Source organism: Talaromyces proteolyticus (assembly GCF_021365285.1).
Source record: "Talaromyces proteolyticus strain PMI_201 chromosome Unknown BGW36scaffold_6, whole genome shotgun sequence".
NCBI classification, from domain to species: Eukaryota; Fungi; Ascomycota; class Eurotiomycetes; order Eurotiales; family Trichocomaceae; genus Talaromyces; species Talaromyces proteolyticus.
The window spans coordinates 104,856-127,103 of NW_025764282.1; the positions used below are offsets into that span (position 1 = coordinate 104,856).

The following is a 22,248-nucleotide window of genomic DNA, read 5'->3' on the forward strand; positions in this document are numbered from 1 at the left end:
GCACTTTTCAATGCTAGATCATATTCGCATCGAAAGACTGGACGTCGAGCATTTAGTTGTTGGCGTTTTTGCTCTCTTGTTATTTTTTTCTCAATGACTTCTTTAAAGTCGCCCCAAAGCGGTAAAACCGCAAATGTTTTTGTTTATATCAAACACTGCCAAGCCTTTACACCATAACAGATTCAACCTTTGCTCTCATAGAGTCTGATATGTCGTTTGTGAACTTTTCGTGAGTGTCTAAGGGTTTGAATCACCACGCCTGTGCACCTATAAAGCAGAGTGTCATTCTCCTCATAGGTACTGCCCATAATAATTGCAATATAGACATTGGTCTGATCGGTCGTTTCTCCATTTTATGATCTGCCGTCGTTACATGGTCAACACTTGTAACTTGGATAAACTTTGCACGTTTGGACAGGACATAGCTAGCTTCCAACCCCGCTAAGTAAGAAGCGAATAAGCCTCGTACAATTACTCGTTGAGAGATTGAAATGTCCTTTCGAGATCAGTGCCGATCTTCAAGACTCGATTGATAAACATCGTGCAGATTCTGGAAATCCAACCTCCATAATAGCTCGTAATATTGTGTTTTTACTAATAGGTTATCACCCCTGTCGAGCGTCTTTGCAGGGATGGCGTGCTGGTCAAGAAAACTCGACAGTCTAGATTCAGCCATAACCTTCGCCTGTTCGTAGGATTTCCACACCTACCGAGTACTTCGGCCATGCAGATGCTGTCATTGTCATTCCTAGCGAAATCTGGGAGAACAACCTTGGCATGTTCGTTGAGGCTGCCTTTAATCTTGGCCGCGTTGAAGGCTAGGCGTGCCCAGTATTCGCCTGCCCTCTTTTCACTGGCGAGTTTCGCCCTAGACTTGGGCTTGGATTGGGGGTTTCCGGTTCAACGGGGTCATCTTTTAGGGAGACAGCAATACAATTGGCTTCTCAGGCAGTAAGAAATTGAGGAAATGAAAGCCGCGATCGTTTCGAGTTCGATATCATGTTGAGCTGCTCTGTTTGCGACGACCAGGATAGAACTAGCCCCATTGAGAACCGACTAGTAGCTCACACCGTTTGTTAAAAAAAATACCTCAATGCAGGCGAGAGGCCCCCGAGTGATTAGCCCAGACATGAACAACGACTGGCGAAGGAATCTTTGTTGATTAATTGAACGATCTTGTATGTGATAGAGCCTCTCGGGATGACATCGTATTTGGAATATGATAGACCTCATATTTCCAGACTGGTGCAGGCTCAGCACTGGTAGTCGGATCACCCGAAGGCTGCGACGATGCACTTCCAGCGGATGGGATGTTGGTGCCGGGTTCTGCCACGACCGTCGGCGGCGCAGCCGGGGCAGGGATTGCAGTCTGGGGTGTCGGCGCTGGAGTCCACGCATCTGGTTTCTGGCCGACAGATGTACCAACTCTTTAATCAGACGACCTGATTTTTTCTTGTTCCAATCACGGATCTGTTGGGCGTTGAGGAAGATGTACATCGCGCGCTTTGCCCGTGTCAACACCACATTCAGCCGGGTGGCCTTGCGAACGAATCCGGGAGAGGTGGTGTTCGGGATGCTGAGGATAACCACGTCTCCTTCGCGTCCCTGGAAACCATCGACCTTGCGCACCCGGATCTGCGACAGATTCAAGGTCGGATTGTCCTGTTCGAGTGCCCTGACAACGACCTGGAGCCGACGATACTGGGCGTCATAGGGGTAAGGATCACCAACTGCGCAGGCGTGATCGTGTGGCTGGTGATCAACTCCAACACCCACTGTCGGATGGCTTCGACCTGTACGATATTGGAGACCGAGCGAGATACTCCATCGGTCATATCCATCCCATCGGAGACGTTGATGACAAGGAGAGCGGAACGCTTGCGGAATCGATGCTGATTCCAGGCTACCACATGCGGAATATGATAGACCTCATATTTCCAGCCTGCAGCAGCATGACAAATGAGCCGGAATCATTAAGCTCGGCAAATATATCTAGAGACTTGTTACCCCTCCCCCTTTCGAATTGTGCCTGGGCATAGCTCAGGTCCAGAAAAGCCCCAAATATAACACTTTGGTGGCAGAAATTCGCATACCCAAGCATCGTTCGTGGCATACTTCATATCATCCAAATAAACCTCAGATTGGTGAGCACTCTGGACGTGAAAAGCACCTTTGGTTCTAGACTTTGGCTCATCTCTCATAACGATCAAAATGTCGTTATGAGTATGAGTCGTTGTAATAAATTCGTGTGGCACCAGCAGCGAGCCACGCATCTGTCCCTATCAAACGATTAGTAACATGAAACCATCTGAATAAAAGAATGAGCCTCGGGGATTATACTTTTCGTCAGCATACAGCAGACAATCCTTGGCCTTTTCCTCTACAGAGTCTGCACTATCTCTATTTTAGTATCGAGATATAGGAACTGACCGCATGACTATGTACCATAAGACACAAGATGACTATATTCCAACATTCGTCCGTGTACACCCCGTTCGGAAAAGCGGTGTTTTGTCGTGATGTGACGTGGTTGTCAGTCCAGAACATACGTAATACCGGCCACAAGGTATGCTTTCTGATGTCTAGAGGATATTGTCTCAATGCAAATGGATAGATGGATAGATGTGAGCTGTATCTGTTTCGGGGTCGCCAGTTAGGATCATCTATATCTTGAGACTTTTCCGGTCAGCGGCGTTGGTTATATCTAGGATTGAGTATATATACATCCTTTTGGCCTTTTCAGAACCCAATATAAGTCGGCCGACATCGGGGCGGTCACCGCGTCTAAAAACCTCGCTGTGGAGAAGACTGGGCATTGCATATTCGGAATCGATTGAGGCTTCTCCTTGAGAACCGAGTTCCTTCGATTCCTCAGCACCGCTGAAAAAAGTCTGACAGCCTTGAGGTCAGGAACAAGATCATTCAATGTTTTGGAGATTGCTTGAAAGGTTGCATTTTCGAGGCCATAATAAGAACATGAATTCCCAGTCCAGCGAGGAGTTTGGCTAAACAGCTTGCACCAGAGTCTTGCCGCAACAGAATATGCCTTCGATGAAGGCGAAGCCAATGCCAGGAACCCTAAATAGGAGTGTGAGTCGGGTCAGCTAGCTCTTCAGCCTTAAACTGGCGTGCTTGCTGTTCCTCCTCCATAAACTCCTTTCCGCTCCTTCTGGTAATGTATCTACCAGCTGAGTCACAACACGGAACGCAAGCTGATTGTTGGCTGCTGGCCGAAATACCGGTTTTTGCAACATTTTTCCGACATGACCCTTTGAAGCAGTTATCTGCAGCTCTTTCTCATCCATGTTGTGTGTAAAGAGACTAACAAATACAAAGCGGGCTTTGTCGATATCTGGAGTTTTCTGCTCCACCTCTGATAATTCGAGTAGTTGACCCTTTATCAGGGCGTAGAGGTCGATCTTTCCATGAAAGAGAACTAGGGTTTTTAACTTTCAAGAATTCAGGAACAGCTGATCACAACATTGGGGGGCTGATCCCACAGACGAATCCGGTCCAACGCGCGATCATTAACCATTCGCACGACTACTGGAATTTCAAGAGCTGAGTACGTGCGAGACGGTAGAATGTGAGGGGCGAACAGAGGAGATACTGTTGTCATCGTTCAACATCAGTGGAAGAAACGCAGTCTATTTAACCGCATGATTGATCCCAATAAAACACGCCAGAACGTCAAAAGAGTCGCGATTGTCATTGGGGTTCAAGCGTTGTATTCCTTAACTACATGCCCCTGTTCGAACTGTAATGGAACAACACGTCCTAGAGAGATCCTATGACTAGGGAGGTATGAGTCAGTGATAAACAGCCATGGATTTGCCTGATCTCTTACCGCGAAAGGCTGAAATTAGAATAGAGCATCGTTATATGTGGAAACAGGTGTATAACATAAGAAAGAAGATGCAATATTGCAATTGGCCATGCCATTCTCAATCATCCAGAGATTGATGCTCCTAAAGATACGGCATTGGCCAGATCGGAGTTGATAGGCGATTCATACTCAGTGCGTATCCTCATGGCTGGACATGCTATGGGATTGTTGTAGTCTTTGTTGATGGTTAGGATTGGTCTGACGGATTTTGCTCGCGTTGAATGGGGATATCTTACACAGTCCGAATTTAACACCGGTCCAGAGTGATCTGCCATCACACCCACGTTGCATGAGTGACATACATGGTCATTCGGATTGAAGTGGTTTCGCTTCAGGGATGTACCGGTAAGTGATCGAGAAAATACTCCAAGCCATGAGTGCACACCGATTCCAATGATTAATCATAGGATCATTCCAGAAAAGATAGAATTTGAACTCTGGCTCAGGAGCGCGATGAACAATAGCAGTAGTGCGAATAGTATGAGGAAAGTGAAACTGACAGGAGACATTATTCGGATTTTCTCTTTTGGTATACAATATCTCCCGCTTCAGATTGTCTCTGTACATAATTTGTCACACGATATAGGTCACTACCGGTGTTCTCTTGGTCAGCAAAAGCTGGTTGTAGTGGAGAACGTTCGTTGGTGTCTAAGACTATCCATCCCGACTGAGGATTAAGGGCTGAATGGTTCGAGATAGTGAAGAGTTTGGAGTGACAATTCAGTTCTCAAATATCCAAAGATAGACAGTCCTGAAGATACGGTGTTGCTGCCATACTTTACGATCCTTGAAGTCATTCATATCAGGAATAGTGTCGATGATACTGCTGTAGTTTCGCATTCGGTATAGAGAAACCCATCAGGGAGCACACTCAACTGTGTCCATTAGGAATGGGAACTCCAATGCCTGGGAGGGTGAAGGAGAGTGAAGAAGAAATTGTGTCTGGGAAGGGGATTATAAGCCCTAGATCCTCCCACGGACCCACCACCGTCGGAGCCTCGCAGGATGATAATCATCAGTATGGCCCACGATGACCGACATCCAACAAAGAAGAGCGGGATATACGCAAACGCTCGTATGATATATATCAGCTGCCGGAATATGCACCGGCCCAGTTCCGCTGTCAGGCTCCGACTGCACGTTGGACTAGCTTGTGAGCGGTCATGTTTAAACATGCATCCATCCTAGCAATCTAGCACTCTCGTGCCACCTATCCATGAGCGATATACATCTGGCCGTATAAACTGCTCGTCACCGCTCTCGAAAAGATTCATAATGTCCATACAAAAGATAAAGAAAGACTGAGGTCGTATCAAGTCGGCGCCTTGCCGAATTGACTCCACAAAACAGTAAGAAGGGCAATGGAATCCTCCAGCGTCTCCATATCGGGTCCGAAAAACAAAGAAAGAGAAACCTTCATGGACCTTGCTGTCCAGCTTCTGCATAATAGTTCTTGGGGAGTAAGGTGACGGTCTGGTTAGTAGATGCCTGGTATATCAATTGATGCCTGCGAGCCTCGCACGTGGCCTCGCGAATAATCACTTAGCCATAATGATAGCTATTAACCTAGTAAGTATTAGTAATACGTATACACATATGTAGAACTAAAATAATGTTAGAAAGGCGAATGCGAGAGAATTTGATACATTATCTTATTTCAACTATCCTACTATCGATGCGTTCGTCAAGTGGATCGTAAAGAGTTTCGCGGGCAGCATAAACTCATCTTCCATAACCCAAGATATCTTTAAAATATGAGGTCTACAGATCCAGGTGTCCTTTGCTTTTCCGATCCGGGTGAGTGGACTATCTTGGGATATATGTGGTTGTTGGAGGTCAGGCTGCCACATTTGCAGGATTTGGGCTACGTACAGTTGGAGTGCATTGGTTCGAATACAGCGCTCAATGTTAGAAGACGCGAAACACAACTCTATACTAGACATAGGAAGGAAAGCTATATAGTTTCCTTACCAAAGATGGAATCAACCCCTCCCACCCTCCCCCCCCTTTTTTTTATGCCCATTTATCGGTACGTGAATATTTGGAACAGAAGAGGCTGGACGGCAACGATATCTCGATCTATGCATTCGCCCAAACCCCATCGCCAGTTGGCCGAGTTTTGTTTGGCCACCATTCTGCATACTAATCTAGGCGACGTTCATGGTGTCCGCAGTCGGAAATTGTTTCTGCGATACGCAATAGCTTTTTGGCCTTCACATTGTGAAAAGATACCCGAGAATAGGACGGCTAGCTCCCTGGGCTCACTTATGGCGGTAATGATGAACGATAAGTTAAATAACTGGGCTTCATTCGCCAGTAAAATATCCCGCAAGTACGTTGAGTCTGAAATGGAATCCAACAGATTAATAGGCGTGCCAGCAAGAAACCCATATTCCTATGTTGTTTGCGCGTGGGGGTTTGTGGAATTCTTCAATGACACTGTTCGAGGGGCTAAGGGGTTCGAGAAGCCACAAATCTTTTTAGACACCCACTTGGAGCTCGCAAGCTTCCACGGACATGTGAAACTTGTTCGACGACTAATAGAAGCCGGACCAGGAAAGGAGATTCAACAGGTCAGCACCGCGGCCCTTTTAGACGCGTGCAAAGAGGGCCACTACCGAATTGCTGAGTTGCTCCTCGGCGCCGGGGCTGATCCCAGCCCTGCATTAACCTCAAATTTCACCGGAGACTTCGACCATATTGTACGACTCCTGATCGACCTCGGAGCAGTGATCAATCCTCAAGAACCCAGTCTTATCATTGGTACACCTCTTCAGCTAGCCTCCATGAACGGACATCTCAAGACCGCACAAGTTCTAGTCAATAGCGGAGCCGAGATAAACATTCCAGGTCGGTTATACGGCAATGCACTTCAACGAGCCAGCCAGAATGGCCACGAGGATGTGGTACGGCTTCTATTAGACCATGATGCAGACGTCAATTTCGGAAACGGGATACTCGTCTCACCACTCCTGGCAGCTGCTCACGGCGGCCGGCACGAGATAATCCGACTATTGTTAGAGCGAGGAACTGACCCTAACCATTTCTCAGGCCTCCTAGGAAGCCCCTTGGAGTGGGTATCATCGTCGAACCTGGAACTGGTGGAGTTACTGATAAAGCACGGCGCAAACGCCAACGGGCCAAGGCCTCAATACGGTACTCCTCTCGAGAATGCAGCTGCAAATGGTCAACTCGAAATCGTGCGAGTGCTGTTGGACTCGGGTGCGGTTATCAATTCTCAGGACGGTAAGAAAGATACTGCTCTGGTATCAGCTGCTCGAAAGGGCTACTATGATGTTGTGCAGCTGCTGTTGGAAAGAGGAGTGGATGTTGAGAAGCAAGGGCCTCGGGCATGTTGGAAGGCATCAAAACATAGTCATACGGGTATTGTTGAGCTGTTGATGGGGCACGGGGCGCAGATGCCTGATAATCAGGATGGATTTAGTAGTAACTCTGAACAATCCGATGAGGATAATGAAGAAGATGAGTACGATGATGATGACGGCGACGAAGATGAAGACGAGGAATAGAAGAAAGAGAAGAAGACCTAGAAAGTATCAACCGAATTGCCTAAGGAAGAAAACAAGTACGAGGCAGGGCCCCAATAGCGCTCTCACTGTGACGGTCTAGCGAGGTGCAGCCTCAGTCAACCGTCAGGTGACCATAGGTGTTTGCCTGCATAATAACAAAACACCAAAAAACCTCACGTAATTTAGTCTTTTTCTATCTCTGCTGAAGACTGACAATAGGGCTTGAGTTGTATCACGTGACGCGAAATGCCCAATAAGGATATCACCTTCGAAACAGATACGGCATTCTGATAGGTTGGATAACAATTGCGATGGGTCGCAAGAATCAGTCAATGGCTGCATTCTATATCTAACTAGCGCGAGGGCTGCACCGCCTCTAGCGTGCGATGCCTGAATGGAACAAATTAGAAATGGAAAAGGTGACCCAAAATCGAGCCCCGAGGCGCTAGTAGTACAAGATCCACGTGACGTTTTCAGCTGCATGGTATCTTACCTTCATTTCATTCAGGCAATGTTAAGAAAGAAAAGCAGTATTACGGCTGAGAGAGGCAGTAGACCATGCGACTAGCTGATTAGGGTATGGGGCTTCAGGTAAGACATTTATTTTAGTATGCATCAGATTGCTTGGCATCTCTACTCTAGTTTACATATATGGGTAATTCTACATGTATATATGTATATATATGAATAAATACAACGTAGAGGATGATAGGATATTACTTTTATAAATGCTCCAACAGCTGATATTTATAATCTCCAATAACGTGCGAGTTCAAGCAATATTTGAAATATTTGAAATACACGCGTACGACAAAGAAGAAACAAGGCTGCAAGGTTAGACCCTGCACAAGCATCGTCACATGAGCATCCACAGCCGCGTCGCCGCCACGATTACTACAATATGTTCACTAGAAATATAAGTAATCTACTATGCCATTAATCCAGTAGCATATCTAGATTGTTATCACTTAATTATTTGATTATTTTATATTTAATCTAATACCTATGTTCATATTCATTCTCCGTATTTGGTCCTTGATACGCCATAGACGAAGCCAGCCCTTGCGTCGGTGGGGCACGCAAGGCATGCGGGCGGGCCAATCAGGCGGGCTTGGCAAAAGCATGTGTCAGCAGCAAGCGAGGCCCAGGCACCAGGTACACTCTCTCCACCTGCGATTTTATATATAGCTGCTGGATGTATGTATGTATATATATCGCTCTATCCATTATGTTCTACACCACATTTGCATATAGACATCGAGATAGGTCCTCTATGCACATATATATACCTAGATATATGTATAGAGTAGTGGGCCGATCGAGCGATCCGGATCTAGCATCAGCCATCCGCCCCGCTGACTGCTGCCAGCCAATCAGCGGCTTATCGGACCGCCGGGCTATCGATAAGCCAGTGCCGGCGCAGGTACAAGTGACCTTTCCCATTGACCAGCGCCGCCCGCTGAGGCCAGGTACTCGCTACTTCATATGTCGCTGTAAGTATTCGCATTCACATTCGTTGAGCCGTGCCTGCGATCCTTTGGCGAGATTGTCATCGCCAGCATCAGCGCCGGTCTAGACTCCTCGACTACGTTTGCATCGTTTCTCACACACGCCGGAATGGCCGGTGGAGCAGGGCGGCAGAGAGGGGGACTACGTCACGCTTTATCGGTTGCCGCTTGCGTCTTTCTTTCAATACTCATCCCGTGTGTGATATTTGCGACACGAACTATAGTAATATATACTGCCTTAAGCACCGAAACAAAACATCTCGCGGCCAGCATTGTCTGGTACCCATACTAGCTACGAGGAGGTAAAGAGTACAATCGATGATTCATCACCCAGGAGGCTGGCTAGTGCCTGGCCTCCACCCGGCTGCCCGTCCATGGTCGCTTCCCCTCGACCTGTGTCATGCAAACGGAATCCGTGCGAGTAACCAAGAGAGTATCGTACGCCAGCAATACTATGAGGTGGTATCTCGCATATGTAGACATCGACAGAGCATGAACATGATCGAGACGAGTAATATATGTGAAGCACCGTTGAGCTAGGCCCGCCCAGTCAGCCCGCCCAGCCAAGCCAGCAGCCAACCAGGGCGCGCGGCCGCCTCTTGCCATCGTCTCTCTGACGCCGCCCCCTCTTCTGCCCACGATTCCTGCCTCCCCCCCAAACTCCACCCAATTGTACTTTACTGCCTCCCTCTGCCCTTCGCCAGCCCTATCGTCGCCTCTCGCCTCTCTCCAAGCCGCCTTTCCTGCTGTCTGCACATCGCATCGCCATTACCCTGCCAACCCGTCACCGTCACCGTCACCATCACCCGTTCGCCTGCGCCGCCGCCTGCTTGTAGGAACTTAGCCTGCCCTGGCTCGATCCGCCCTGTCGTAGCTGCCTTCTCCGACCGCCTCGTTGTCCCTGTCTGCTTCTGACGACTGTCGCCAGGCTATTGATTATCGATATCCGATATCAATATCGACACAAATACCAATATCGAATACCAGGGTGCTGCACTCTCCTGGCGAGACATGTGCCGCCGCAGTTGATCGCCATACCGTCCCTCCCTCTGCTCGCTCCTTACGTTCATCCCACTTTCTGGACAACAGAGTTGTCCGTTTCCACCGCTATCCTCTCCACTTTCCTCACACGCTCCACTCATTACTATACCCAGTCGGGTCTATCCTACTGTTCATACTAAGTCTTATATAATACGGACAGTTAATAAATAGCACGCGATGACTTCATTCTTACCTGTGAATAATACTTCGACCCCGAAGGATCTGGCCATGGAGGATGTCAAAACACCAACTGCTCCTCGACCCGGCTCCGACTCAACGGACGCCGAAGCGACTGGTTCAAACGGCCCATTGCAGGACTCGCAGCCGCCCGAATCATCACAAAGAGCCCCGTCGACCACATCCACCGGCGACGAGACCACTATAGCCGAAGACGAAGCAGATCGCGACCATTCCGATAACGAACATGGCGAGGACTCCGCCCCGCCTTCGAAGAAGAAGAAGGGTCAGCGTTTTTTCTGTACCGATTTCCCCCCATGCCAGTTAAGCTTCACCCGCAGTGAACATCTGGCCCGTCATATTCGCAAACACACGGGCGAGCGGCCGTTTCAGTGCCACTGCTCGCGCCGCTTTTCACGACTCGACAACTTGCGCCAGCATGCTCAAACCGTTCATGTGAATGAAGAGATTCCCGGTGACTCTCTCGCCGCCACTGGAACACGCTTCCAACGTCAAATCCGGACGGATAGAGTACGTCCGCAAGGCCGCGCAAGAGCTGGCACCACCGGAAGTCAAGGAGGTCACACCAGAGGACACAGCCGGAACTTGTCGACTTCGAGCATTACTTCAACCACCTCGACCTTGAGCCAGACCCCCGAGATCAGGCGACGGCCTCCTCCATTGATCATGGCTGGTGATGGTGCTGCTCGCGCTCATGCCTCCTTGGGCATGATAGGAGAGCCGAGTACTCCTCCGAGCCAGGTTCGGGCTGCGCCCGCTCAATCACCAGGCTATCCCACCTTCTCGGCTGGCGGCGGAAGCCCTCATTTCGCCTCGCCAATTTCTGGTGGACCGCAGGCGGGCTTCTGGGATGGTAAAGGGCACGTTCGTCGACTGTCCGTTCCTTCCGGGACAAATCCTTTTACTGCTCATGGATCAACGTATCCTCCTCCTTACATCACATCAGTACCTCAATCGCATGCAACTTACACCCCTAGTACATCTGTATATGGCAGCCCGACGACGTCGAGTTATGCTCCATCCCGGGATGAAGCGGTCAGTGCGACTGAAGCTGACCTGCGCCGGCGCACATGGCATCCCTCTACTTACTATCCGCGTCCGGCCACCAGTGGCCTAGCGACCTTCGACTCGTCAAATACGTTGCGGCCGGCATTCGGGGCGAGCAACGCCGATAACCAGACCACCCGTCTTCCCGGAATTGAAAGTTTTGACAAAGTCGTCCAAGGACGTCCTCTCACTCCTCCCCTTCGTAAGCCGAGCCCGATGCAAGTCGATACTCCTAATCGGGGTCCTCCTTCTAGTCAAGCATTTACCCCTGGCTTCGCAGCGCAGCCACCTGCGAGCCGACCACAGCCTCCTATCACGGGCCCTGGCCACCGTCGGGGTCAGATCTCGTGGGATCTACATTACAATTTGACCGGTCTGAACCTTGGTAGTGCCCCTGGAGCGAAAGAGGCCACTACTCCCTGGGGTCAGCAGACACTAGGCGAGATCCATAGCATTGCTTCTCGGCCGTCGAGTAGTGGTCATCCTCCGTCCAGTTACGGGGCAAGCGCACACGAACCATCTACTCCGCAGAACACCAAGCGGTATGGCATGCAAGTTCCTTTCGGTACTCCGGGCTCACATCTCACACGCACGTCCCCAGAGGATTCTAGTAGTAGCGAAGGCGTCGCGACTCCTTCCACTATCTCTATGGACTACCAGCCGGCCATCGTGCATAGCAATGGGCAAGTCGAACAGCCTCATGTACCTAATCTACCTAATCTGCACGAGGGGTCTGTCCATGTAAGTACCATCGAAAACTAAGCATAGATTCAAACTGATGGTGGTAGAATGAATTCGCTGGTCCTGAACGTCGCCTTGACCACCCCTCGGGTCCGTCGAACGGTATGGGACGGTTAGAAGCTCTCGTTGCGGTTGCAACCAGCGAGGGCAAAACCGCGACACGACTATTTTAGTTAATATCTACGATTCGCTTATTTATTCACGTTGCCTATATTTACGTTTCATTCCGAACCTTCATTATTTCTATCATACATGCTCAGGGTGGTTTTCCAGTTCAACGTGCCATTTTGATGCAATTGGATGTGATCAAGAACAACTGAAGCATTGCTTTCTTCTGCTGTGTGACTATGATTCTCTCCTTTTAACGACGCCATGATTGATGATTGATGTATGTGATGCAATGCTGTGTGTATAGAGGGATGGGATTGTTGGCCTGAATTGATATCCCGGCCCGATACTATACTCTACTTTCGTTGACTGTGTTTTTATTCTTCGGCCTGTAGTAGCTAGCTAGATGAATTCTACATACATATATATACTACATACATACTACATGTATTAATTGATGGAGATCAAGTAGATATTAGATAGTAGGGTGATGACTTCATCGCCTGTCACCCCACATGGTCGCAGCCAATGGCGCACCTGGGAGCCGACACGCTGGGTGCGGAGATCAGAGTGACGTATGTCTTCATATTTTCAGTGTATGGGTATATAGTATATGCTATAGTAGACAGTAGATAGTGAGTGGTGAAAAGTATTCAGAGGACGTGAGAATGTTCAGATACCAGTACATATGTAGAATCCTGTGTATACACAACTACACATAGACACCATACATCTCCTCCACCAGACATAATACAAATATAATACATAGTATGCATCACTACATAAATGTATTATGCAGCCGGCGTATTGCCAGTGTCGTCATAGCCCATCTCGCCGTGGCCCAGTCTAGTGATGTACATATATAACGCTTTCCCCATTACTTCAAGTCGCCGCTCCTCTACACCTCGCTTCATCTACACACCCCACACACCATTTCAGAACCTCTACTCCAAATACATCGTACAAGAATGTCCAAATCCCGGCTTCCGCTATACCTCGGCCTCGGCGCCGCCGGCGTCGGTGGTTACTACCTGTACAACTCCGGTGGCGACCCAAGTGTCGCCAAGGCCAGAGCCAAGGGTTACCCTCTCCTCCTCTCTTACAAACCCACAACCATACTAATGTCGTATGAATAGCCGACGCCGAAAGGGCAAAAGCAAAGCTCCCGCGCGAAGACGTCGGCGAGAAGGCGACGGCGTATATGGATGAGATTGTCCACCTCCCCCTCTTTCCTTTCTTGCGTGTGAGACTGTAGCTGACGGGTGAGCAGGTCCAAGGTGCGCGCGACAAGGCTCAGCAGGGCGGAAATGATCTCAAGGAACAGGCGAAGGAGAGTATTGATAAGATTGATGCGGCGCGCCAGGACGCCGCGCGCAGTCTGGGGACCACTGTGGATAAGCTTGATCGCAAGATTGAGGACAAGGCTGCCGAGGCGAAGAAGAGTGTTGGGGGGTGGTTTGGAGGGAAGTGATTTCTCTATTTCTAGGTGATGGAGTACGTGTATAAAAAAGAGGAAGATATATATGTGGAGTATGGTAGTAATCAGCGTTAGTCTACTCGAAGTATGTATCGGGGTAGTGCATTCCAAGTCACCATGTGCATTGCTGTGGTGACGCAAAAATCCCGCTGACCGAATTATTTCCAAATCTATTAATATGAGATCCTTCATGTCTAAATTAATCTAAGAATTATAATATAACCTCTTATTCATTTCAGAGTTGAAATAACCCCAATCCATCATTGAGGAAGTATTACCGCTCTGGGACTAATTAACACGCGACGCGCCAACGCGCCCAGCCACGAGGATTTCTCCTTTAGTGCTCCGTCTGACTGCGGATACGCAACACAACACGAGTGTTGTACACAAGCAGCAACCACAATTTCCTCATCTACGACAGACACTTCCCTCCTTCCTTCCTTGCTGTGTTGAATTTATTGTCTATTGTGTTGCAATGCCAGCAAGACGCACCTCCACCCGGGCTGCGCGCCTGCCTCAATCGCAGTCCCTGCAATCCATCCAGCGCTTCACCCGCGCTTCCAAGCCCGGCACTGCCTCGTCGACTGTTCTCGATGGGAAGGATGGCCCCGTGAAGCCGCTGCCTGTGTCTGCTTCCACGTCGTGTCTGACTTCATCGCCGTCGAAGAAGCGGAAACTAAACAGCATCCCCAGCAGTCACGACGCCAGCGAGGAAGCTGTCGAGGATACCCCCTCCAAGACAGTCAAATTCAGTTCCCTTTCCGTCACGACTCCACGTAGCACGGGCTCTCGCTCTCTCGCTCGCACGCACTCGCGCAAGCGTCTGTGTTCAGAAACCAGTCATGATCCTGTTGACGAGACACCAGCCCACCCCGCCGCTTTCGACGACTTTGTGGCTCTACATTCCTGCTTTCTACGAGCCCTCGGATACCACTTTGCGCACAAGGGCACGACGGCACCGGCCGACGTGAAGGAGATATTACCGAGTACTGAGAAGTTATGGAAGAAGAGGAAAGTTTTGGTTAAAGACTTGCAACGGATTATCCAGATCTGGGATGATGACAATAGCGCTGCTGATGCGTCTACTAAATTACGCTTTCGTATTGCAAACTACGGCCTGGGGAAGGTCTGTTTGGAACGAGTATCTGCTCCGTCTGGCCCGTTTAATGAGAATGAAGTGCACGCGCGGTTCGTGCAGTTGTTGGAAATGAAATGGAGGGAGAGGGTGGATGTGAAAGGCGATGGAGTGGATTTTATAGAGAGTCTAGCCCTCGCGCCCATCCACGACTCGCTGACCCCGTTCAATGCACTACGAAAAGGCCAGCAGCGGCTACAGGATCTCAAGGGCGGCGTTATCAAAGTCAAGACCGCAATACTCAAAGCCCGATCCGGCGAGGCGGGCGACGGTGAGCCCACCGTTCGCGATCCCACCGCTGATCGAAGAAAAGGGCTGCTCGAGCGGATTAGGAAGAAGGAACAACTACAATCCGAACTAGGCCCGCCACCAACAAAAGAGCAGCTCCTGCAACGCTCAGCGGCCCAGCGCGCGGAGGACGTCGCGCGCGTGTTGGCGTTACTACGCCCTCCGCATGTGCTGAGAAATGGCGGAGCGATGGCGATGCAGCGGAAGCCGTATAAGTGGGAAATGCTGATTCAGACTGTTCAGGACTCGTTAAGGAATTTCACCCCTGCAGACGAGATTGCGGCGTGTTTGGAGATTCTGGGGCGGAAAGATGTTGCTGCGGACTGGATTGAAATTGTCTCGATCGGGAAGCTGAGATCGGTGATTTTGATGTCCGGTTTTGATGTTTCGCCAAAGGATATTGGGGTTCGAGTCAGTAAGATGGAATTTTAAGCATGTCTATTTCATGTGAGCGATTGTTTGTTAGCGACGGCATTGGGTAGCGTTGTGATGCTTATTTAATGTACTGCATACTATATTTCTGTCATTCTTAGATTCCTATGAAATTACCATGGATATACTAATCCTGCACATCCTAATACATCTCCCTGTAGGATTGCTGTTCTCCCTTCCGCTTCTGGCATAATTGAACGCGCTCGCGTGTTCACGTGACCGTGTCAACGCGTTTCCCAGGTAGCTCATATCGAAGGCAAATACACCAACCTCAACAATACAACCACCTTAGAAAAGCCCGACAACATGTCTTCGCGACCGGAGCTAAAGGTAAGCCCATATCTCCCTTCCACATACATATTACACTTTCATGAGCTGAATTGGCACTAGGTCGACGACGAAGTCGGCTTCATCCGCTTCTTTCGCTCGCTGCCCACCAAGGATACCGACAACGAATCCAACCCCAGTACCATCCGCGTCTTCGACCGCGGCGACTGGTATACAGCCCACGGCACTGATGCTGAATTCATTGCTCGCACCGTCTACAAAACCACCTCTGTCCTGCGTACCCTCGGCCGCAGCGACGCGGGTGGCTTGCCCTCCGTCACACTCAGCGTCACCGTCTTTCGGAACTTCCTGCGCGAAGCCCTCTTCCGTCTGAACAAGCGTATCGAAATATGGGTTTCGGCGGAGTCGGGTCGTGGACAGTGGAGGTTGGGGAAGCAGGCTAGTCCGGGGAATCTACAGGATGTTGAAGAAGAGCTTGGAGGGGGAGGAGGTGCGGCGATGGACTCGGCGCCGATTATACTCGCGGTGAAGGTCTCGGCGCGGTCGAGTGAGGCGAAGAATGTGGGTGTGTGTTTTGCAGATGCGAGTGTGAGAGAGCTTGGGGTGAGCGAGTTTTTAGATAATGATGTTTATTCGAATTTCGAGTCTCTGGTGATTCAACTCGGGGTGAAGGAGTGTGTTGTGCAGCTGGATACCGCCAAGAAAGACGCCGAGTTGGCGAAGCTGCGCGCAATTGCGGATACATGTGGTATCGCTATTACTGAACGGCCCGCGGCGGATTTCGGCACGAGAGATATCGAGCAGGATCTCGTGAGGTTGTTGCGAGATGAGCGCTCGGCGGCAACGCTGCCGCAGACGGAACTCAAACTCGCCATGGGCGCCGCGGCGTCGTTGATCAAGTACCTGGGGGTCATGTCTGATTCGACGAATTTCGGGCAGTATCAGTTGTATCAGCATGATCTGTCGCAGTATATGAAACTCGATGCGGCAGCACTCCGCGCCCTGAATCTAATGCCGGGCCCGCGAGATGGCGCGAAGAATATGAGTTTGTATGGTCTTTTGAACCACTGCAAGACTCCCGTGGGCAGTCGGTTGCTCGCTCAGTGGCTTAAGCAGCCGCTTATGGATCTGACTGAGATTGAGAAAAGACAGCAGCTGGTAGAGGCGTTCGTGAATGACACCGAACTACGTCAGACCATGCAGGAGGAGCATCTGCGTGCGATCCCGGATTTGTATAGACTGGCAAAACGCTTCCAACGGAACCAGGCGAATTTGGAGGACGTCGTTCGCGTTTATCAAGTTGCTATCCGCTTGCCGGGTTTTGTTCGCAGCTTTGAGAATGTTATGGACGAGCAGTACCAGACTCCGCTCGATGCGCAGTATACGTCAAAGCTCCGCAGTTTTTCTGACAGCCTCGCTAAGCTTGAGGAAATGGTCGAAACCACGGTAGATCTGGATGCGCTCGATAACCACGAGTTCATTATCAAACCAGAATTCGACGAGAGCCTGCGGGTTATACGAAAGAAGCTGGATAAGATCAGGTATGATATGGACGTGGAGCATCGACGTGTTGCGCGCGACTTGAATCAGGATATGGAAAAGAAACTGTTTCTTGAGAACCATCGCGTGCACGGCTGGTGTTTCAGATTAACAAGAAACGAAGCGGGCTGCATTCGTAATAAACGAGAGTATCAAGAATGCTCGACTCAGAAAAACGGTGTTTATTTCACAACCCGGACGATGCAGGAACTCCGCAGAGAACACGACCAGTTGTCGTCGAACTATAATCGAACCCAATCAGGTCTTGTCCATGAAGTCGTCAATGTTGCTGCGTCGTATTGCCCTATTCTGGAGCAACTGGCCGGTGTACTGTCACACCTAGACGTTGTTATCAGTTTTGCCCATGTGTCGGTTCATGCTCCTACAGCATATGTCCGTCCGCAAATGCATCCCCGTGGAACCGGCAATACCGTTCTGAAAGAAGCTCGTCATCCGTGCATGGAAATGCAAGATGACATTTCATTCATCACCAACGACGTCTCGCTCGTTCGGGACGAGTCTTCATTCCTAATCATCACGGGCCCCAACATGGGCGGTAAATCGACCTACATTCGCCAAATCGGCGTCATCGCCCTGATGGCCCAAATCGGCTGCTTTGTGCCCTGCACCGAAGCCGAGCTGACCATATTCGACTGCATCCTGGCTCGTGTCGGAGCCAGCGATTCTCAGTTGAAAGGCGTGTCGACGTTTATGGCCGAGATGCTGGAGACTTCCAACATTCTCAAGTCTGCTACCTCCGAGTCTCTGATTATAATCGACGAGCTGGGCCGTGGAACAAGCACGTACGACGGGTTTGGTCTGGCATGGGCGATTTCAGAGCATATCATCACCGAGATTGGCTGTTTTGGGCTCTTCGCTACCCATTTCCATGAGCTCACCGCGCTGGCTGATCGGTACCCCAAGTCTGCAAAGAACTTACACGTGGTAGCGTTTATATCCGATGATAAGGAGCAGAAAGAAAGCAAGAAGAAGAAACGAGAAGTCACCCTCCTCTACCGCGTGGAGCCGGGCGTCTGCGATCAATCCTTCGGCATCCACGTCGCCGAACTCGTGCGCTTCCCTGAGAAAGTCGTGAACATGGCTCGCCAAAAGGCAGAAGAACTGGAAGACTTCACATCCACTACTACCACCTCTGACCCAAAGACCAGCGCTACCACGGGTGGCGGGCTTGATGGCTATACGCAGGAGGAAGTCGAAGAAGGTAGCAATTTGCTCAAGTCGATGTTGCTCAAGTGGAAGGCGGAAGTGGAGGGGCCGGGTAAAGAGGGCATCACGCCAGAAGAGAAGCGGAGGATTATGCGAGACCTGGTCGCGGCGGATGAAAAGCTGCAGGCGAATAAAGTGTTTCAGGGTATTAAATCTCTGTAATGCTAAACACCAGTACGATTTCTCTCTGCTATCTCTCTACGCTACATCTCTGGTAATGATCTCGTGATGAATATGTTTCGGTATGGAGTTATAGGTCGATATAGTTTGGAGGACTCATCATGTATAATATTTATTCAAACATGAACCACCATAATAGTTCCTAGTCATGCAACTGCTGTTACTCTTGAATAATTGTTGTAGTAGGGAAAACACCAATCAGCGGCCGCTTTTGACATCCGCCCTAATCACGTGCCAAGACTCATGATGTAGTTGTCTATTCTGTACCCTCTCTATACACGACAAGACAATCCGCCAGCAGCCTACTTTCGTTTATTTTATCAGAACTAGTTCTGGATTGATTTATATTTACACCTTTAATATTCCCGTCATCTACCTCGTCACCAAAGCGAGACTCTTCGATCCACCCCCGCATCTCTTCCCCTTTCCACCGCGAACAATTCTTGCGACGCAAACATTAACATTCGAAAGCCTCCACCTCCACCAAGTCACCACCTCGACGATGACCCAATAATCCTTCCAATTACCTCGCCATGCTCATAATCTACTTATATTAGCCTCCCAACCCATCCTAACATCCATTCATGCACCCCTTCTCCATCCTCACACTCGGCATCTTTGTAGCGGGCTACATTACCGCGCGCTGGGACCTTGTCACTCGTCTCTACGATCTCGCCATATTTGCGTGGGACCACGGCGTCGTGACCCGCACGGCGAAGGGGTTCTTGCTCCTGTCCGTGTTTTTCTTCGTGTTGATTGTGCCACTGAATTATCTTGCGTCGAGCGAGATTGGGTTGCATCCGAGAGTCGTGCAGCAGGGAATTTCGGCGAGGGAGGAGTTGCGTCGGAGGGGTTCGTTCTGAAATAAACCACTCTCTGTGACCGACTATTTAGGAGAGGAGGAGAACAGAAGAGGGGCTATGCAATATGATAATCGGGGATGGACTCTTGCGTGTGTTCTGGCCGAATGATTTACCGCGCTCGTCCGAACCAGGCGTTATTGTGGGCTGGCGTAATTCGGATTACGATCTTTTCGTCATAACCGTGCTGGAACATGTCGAGGTATGTGTGAAAATTTTACAAGTTGACTGACTGTACTATGCTTACTGTGGTGTAGTATAAAAACGTCGAAAATGCTTTGCGAACTAACATCTTGTTCCGCAACTGCCCACATCCAATGGCGCAGCTGTTCATGCTATGCGGAAAGTCCGCGATGCATGTTTTGGGCACTACAAACCCGCCGCAGTCGCCGGCTACGTTCAATGCAGGTCACTTATCAGTAGTTACGAGTCCGTCGTTTAAGATTCCACGCATATTCTGTCCACCGGAAGCAAATGTTTCGGTGCAAGTCATCATGTTTAATCGTCCGCATCCAACACGCATGCAATACATGTCATTAAACCCGATTTCGTTGGCTCTGGCTGATAAGCAGGCTAGTGATAAGAAAGATGGTTCGCTTGCGGGGACAGACACGGGTGAAGAAATCGAAAAAGCACGGTCTAAAAAACTGATTGAAAAACTGAAATGGCATACAGTGGTTCGACACGTCCCTTCTCAAAAAGAACTTGCTCTCCCGACGATTCTGAACCAAGTGAATTGTGCCTTTGAAGTGGGACAACTCATTGAAAAGAACAGCAAGCTGATTGGCACTCGTCCGAAACGAAGCATGAGTGTGAGCGAGCGTGTCGTTGAGTCTGCGACAACACTGTGGGATTTCTTTGTTTTAGGGTTTGCCCACGTCTTCTGGCAGTGGCTGTGGCCGGTTGTGACGAAATGTTTTGTACTTGGCTTGGTTTGCCATCGGGCTATTGCCGAGATAGTGCTGCGTATTCTTGAATGGCGGGCTCGTCCTGATGCAGCTGCCTTGAAGGATATATCGGCTAGTGCGCAGCAGGTGGACATCCGATTACAGCAGTTTTGTTACTGGCCAATGCAGTATGTCAAGCTTCGGCAGAGGAAAGATAACTGGGAGAGTGTGACAACCAGCCATCCAGATTATATCCGCTTTTACAATTCCCTGTGGCTGGTTGCGAACGACGTGATCATCGGTATTGCTTTGGGATCGTATATCATCGATAATGCACAGTGGGTGGCTGGCCAGATAGACTATATCATCACAGACTGGACTGTTGAGGGGCTACAAAGAACAATCTCCTGGCTCATGGGCTGGCCAGCTGGGTTGAAGTTGAACAATGAGCTGGCTGCTTTCCTGGGTGATCTGTTTCTTTGGGTCATCGAGCACTGGGCAGGTAAGAAAATAGCCTTCAGACTTAAAAATTTTTGATCCTAACAGAAACAGCATGCATTGCCAATCTGCAACCCTATCTTCCACATTTGATCTATATCATAGGATGCTCGAGTTTTGCCGGCGCAAGCATGCCGATAGCCTTATTCTCCGATCTCCTCTCCATCGTAACCATCCACATTTACTCATTCTACATCGCATCAGCCCGCATATTCAGCTGGCAGTTGAGCATCATAATGTCACTTTTCCACCTCTTCCGTGGTAAGAAGCGGAATGTTCTGCGTAATCGAATCGACTCTTGCGACTATGACCTCGATCAGCTTTTGCTGGGGACGATACTTTTCACTGTTCTTTTCTTCTTACTGCCGACGGTCATTGTATTCTATCTTGCGTTTGCGTCGGCGCGCATGTTGATTATCTCGCTCAAGGCGGCCTTAGACACTTGTCTTGCGTTTTTGAACCACTTCCCTCTTTTCGCCTTGATGCTGCGTATCAAAGACTCGCGACGCTTGCCAGGTAGGACCAACGCCATCCACCCCAAACACCAGACTAATCTTTTCTAGGCGGTATCCATTTCGAGCTGCGCGAGGAAACCATCAAACCATCAAAAGAGAACTCAGAAACCAATTCAATATCCTACATTTACCTAGATGTATTCCCCCCCTCTTTTCCTCTCTCTCTCTTCTCAAACGCACTCCAAACTAACAATATCCTCACCAGTCAATCCCGCTCTCCCTCCGCGCGATGTTTGACCAATACTTCCAACTCGGCCATCGCCTGCGCAAACACTATCTCTCACCCAGCGTTATCCTATGCCTCGTCTCCGGCCGCTTTGTGCCACCGATCCATCGGCGGAATCTGTATAGCATGCAGTACAGCATGCTGCCGGCGTATCGCGCCGGTATGCTGGAAGTCTGGGCGCGGTTGATGGAGGTCAAGAGTAGTTATTCGGGGAATATGGCGGGTAATGGGTCATTGAATGGGGGGATTAAAGTGCCGCCAGGGTTTGTGGGTAGTCGGCGGAATTATAGATGAGCGTAGATATCTAGGCAGTGGTTATATATATTTATATTTAATACATGTATTAATGAGAGATGGATTCAAGATGAGATGAATGTAGAACTTTCATTGTTGTCAAAGTTGATATGTTCAATGTTCAATATCAATTGATGCTGATATCATGCATATTGCTATTTATATTACACACCCTACCTATAAAATGCCATCGTATAACAATGCACTGATACACTCATATGACAAAAGTTTGTATATCGCAGTATTAAGATATTCTGTCTTTCGGCTGCATTTACACCGAAATTGAATCTGTCAGATTAAGCTTAAAGATTTCTCGCTATCCGGCCTGTAGAAAATGCAAAAA

General features: G+C 49.4%; 7 protein-coding genes across 7 annotated transcripts; 6 read left to right on the plus strand and 1 right to left on the minus strand.

Annotated features, from left to right (window-relative positions):
- Nucleotides 1-1,162: 1,162 nt before the first annotated feature.
- Nucleotides 1,163-3,305, minus strand: BGW36DRAFT_358864 (uncharacterized protein; the record flags this gene model as incomplete). Its single annotated transcript, XM_046214012.1, has 7 exons — nt 1,163-1,383; nt 1,443-1,903; nt 1,929-2,029; nt 2,094-2,279; nt 2,431-2,669; nt 2,725-3,078; nt 3,125-3,305. 7 exons carry the CDS (start codon nt 3,303-3,305, stop codon nt 1,163-1,165), a joined length of 1,743 nt encoding a protein of 580 aa, XP_046071750.1.
- Nucleotides 3,306-6,032: 2,727 nt separating this feature from the next.
- BGW36DRAFT_377842 (ankyrin repeat-containing domain protein) lies at nt 6,033-7,915 on the plus strand. Its single transcript, XM_046216036.1, has one exon. The coding sequence runs from the start codon at nt 6,154-6,156 to the stop codon at nt 7,414-7,416; it is 1,263 nt and encodes a 420-aa protein (XP_046071751.1). The 5' UTR covers nt 6,033-6,153; the 3' UTR covers nt 7,417-7,915.
- A 2,227-nt stretch (nt 7,916-10,142) lies between these two features.
- BGW36DRAFT_427027 (uncharacterized protein) lies at nt 10,143-12,124 on the plus strand (the record flags this gene model as incomplete). Its single annotated transcript, XM_046220355.1, has 2 exons — nt 10,143-11,951; nt 11,999-12,124. The coding sequence occupies 2 exons, from the start codon at nt 10,143-10,145 to the stop codon at nt 12,122-12,124; spliced, it is 1,935 nt and encodes a 644-aa protein (XP_046071752.1).
- Nucleotides 12,125-13,027: 903 nt separating this feature from the next.
- Nucleotides 13,028-13,530, plus strand: BGW36DRAFT_296171 (uncharacterized protein; the record flags this gene model as incomplete). Its single annotated transcript, XM_046211243.1, has 3 exons — nt 13,028-13,139; nt 13,196-13,272; nt 13,330-13,530. 3 exons carry the CDS (start codon nt 13,028-13,030, stop codon nt 13,528-13,530), a joined length of 390 nt encoding a protein of 129 aa, XP_046071753.1.
- Nucleotides 13,531-13,898: 368 nt separating this feature from the next.
- Nucleotides 13,899-15,522, plus strand: BGW36DRAFT_377850 (uncharacterized protein). Its single transcript, XM_046216037.1, has one exon. It carries the CDS (start codon nt 14,012-14,014, stop codon nt 15,389-15,391), a length of 1,380 nt encoding a protein of 459 aa, XP_046071754.1. The 5' UTR covers nt 13,899-14,011; the 3' UTR covers nt 15,392-15,522.
- A 78-nt stretch (nt 15,523-15,600) lies between these two features.
- Nucleotides 15,601-18,922, plus strand: BGW36DRAFT_461102 (putative DNA mismatch repair protein Msh2). The gene is made up of 2 exons (XM_046222120.1): nt 15,601-15,721; nt 15,782-18,922. The coding sequence occupies exons 1-2, from the start codon at nt 15,698-15,700 to the stop codon at nt 18,605-18,607; spliced, it is 2,850 nt and encodes a 949-aa protein (XP_046071755.1). The 5' UTR covers nt 15,601-15,697; the 3' UTR covers nt 18,608-18,922.
- Nucleotides 18,923-19,296: 374 nt separating this feature from the next.
- On the plus strand, nt 19,297-22,054 carry BGW36DRAFT_160198 (N-acetylglucosaminyl transferase component Gpi1). The gene is made up of 5 exons (XM_046209576.1): nt 19,297-19,687; nt 19,743-20,874; nt 20,925-21,386; nt 21,434-21,522; nt 21,591-22,054. Exons 1-5 carry the CDS (start codon nt 19,553-19,555, stop codon nt 21,903-21,905), a joined length of 2,133 nt encoding a protein of 710 aa, XP_046071756.1. The 5' UTR covers nt 19,297-19,552; the 3' UTR covers nt 21,906-22,054.
- The last annotated feature ends 194 nt before the right edge of the window (nt 22,055-22,248 follow it).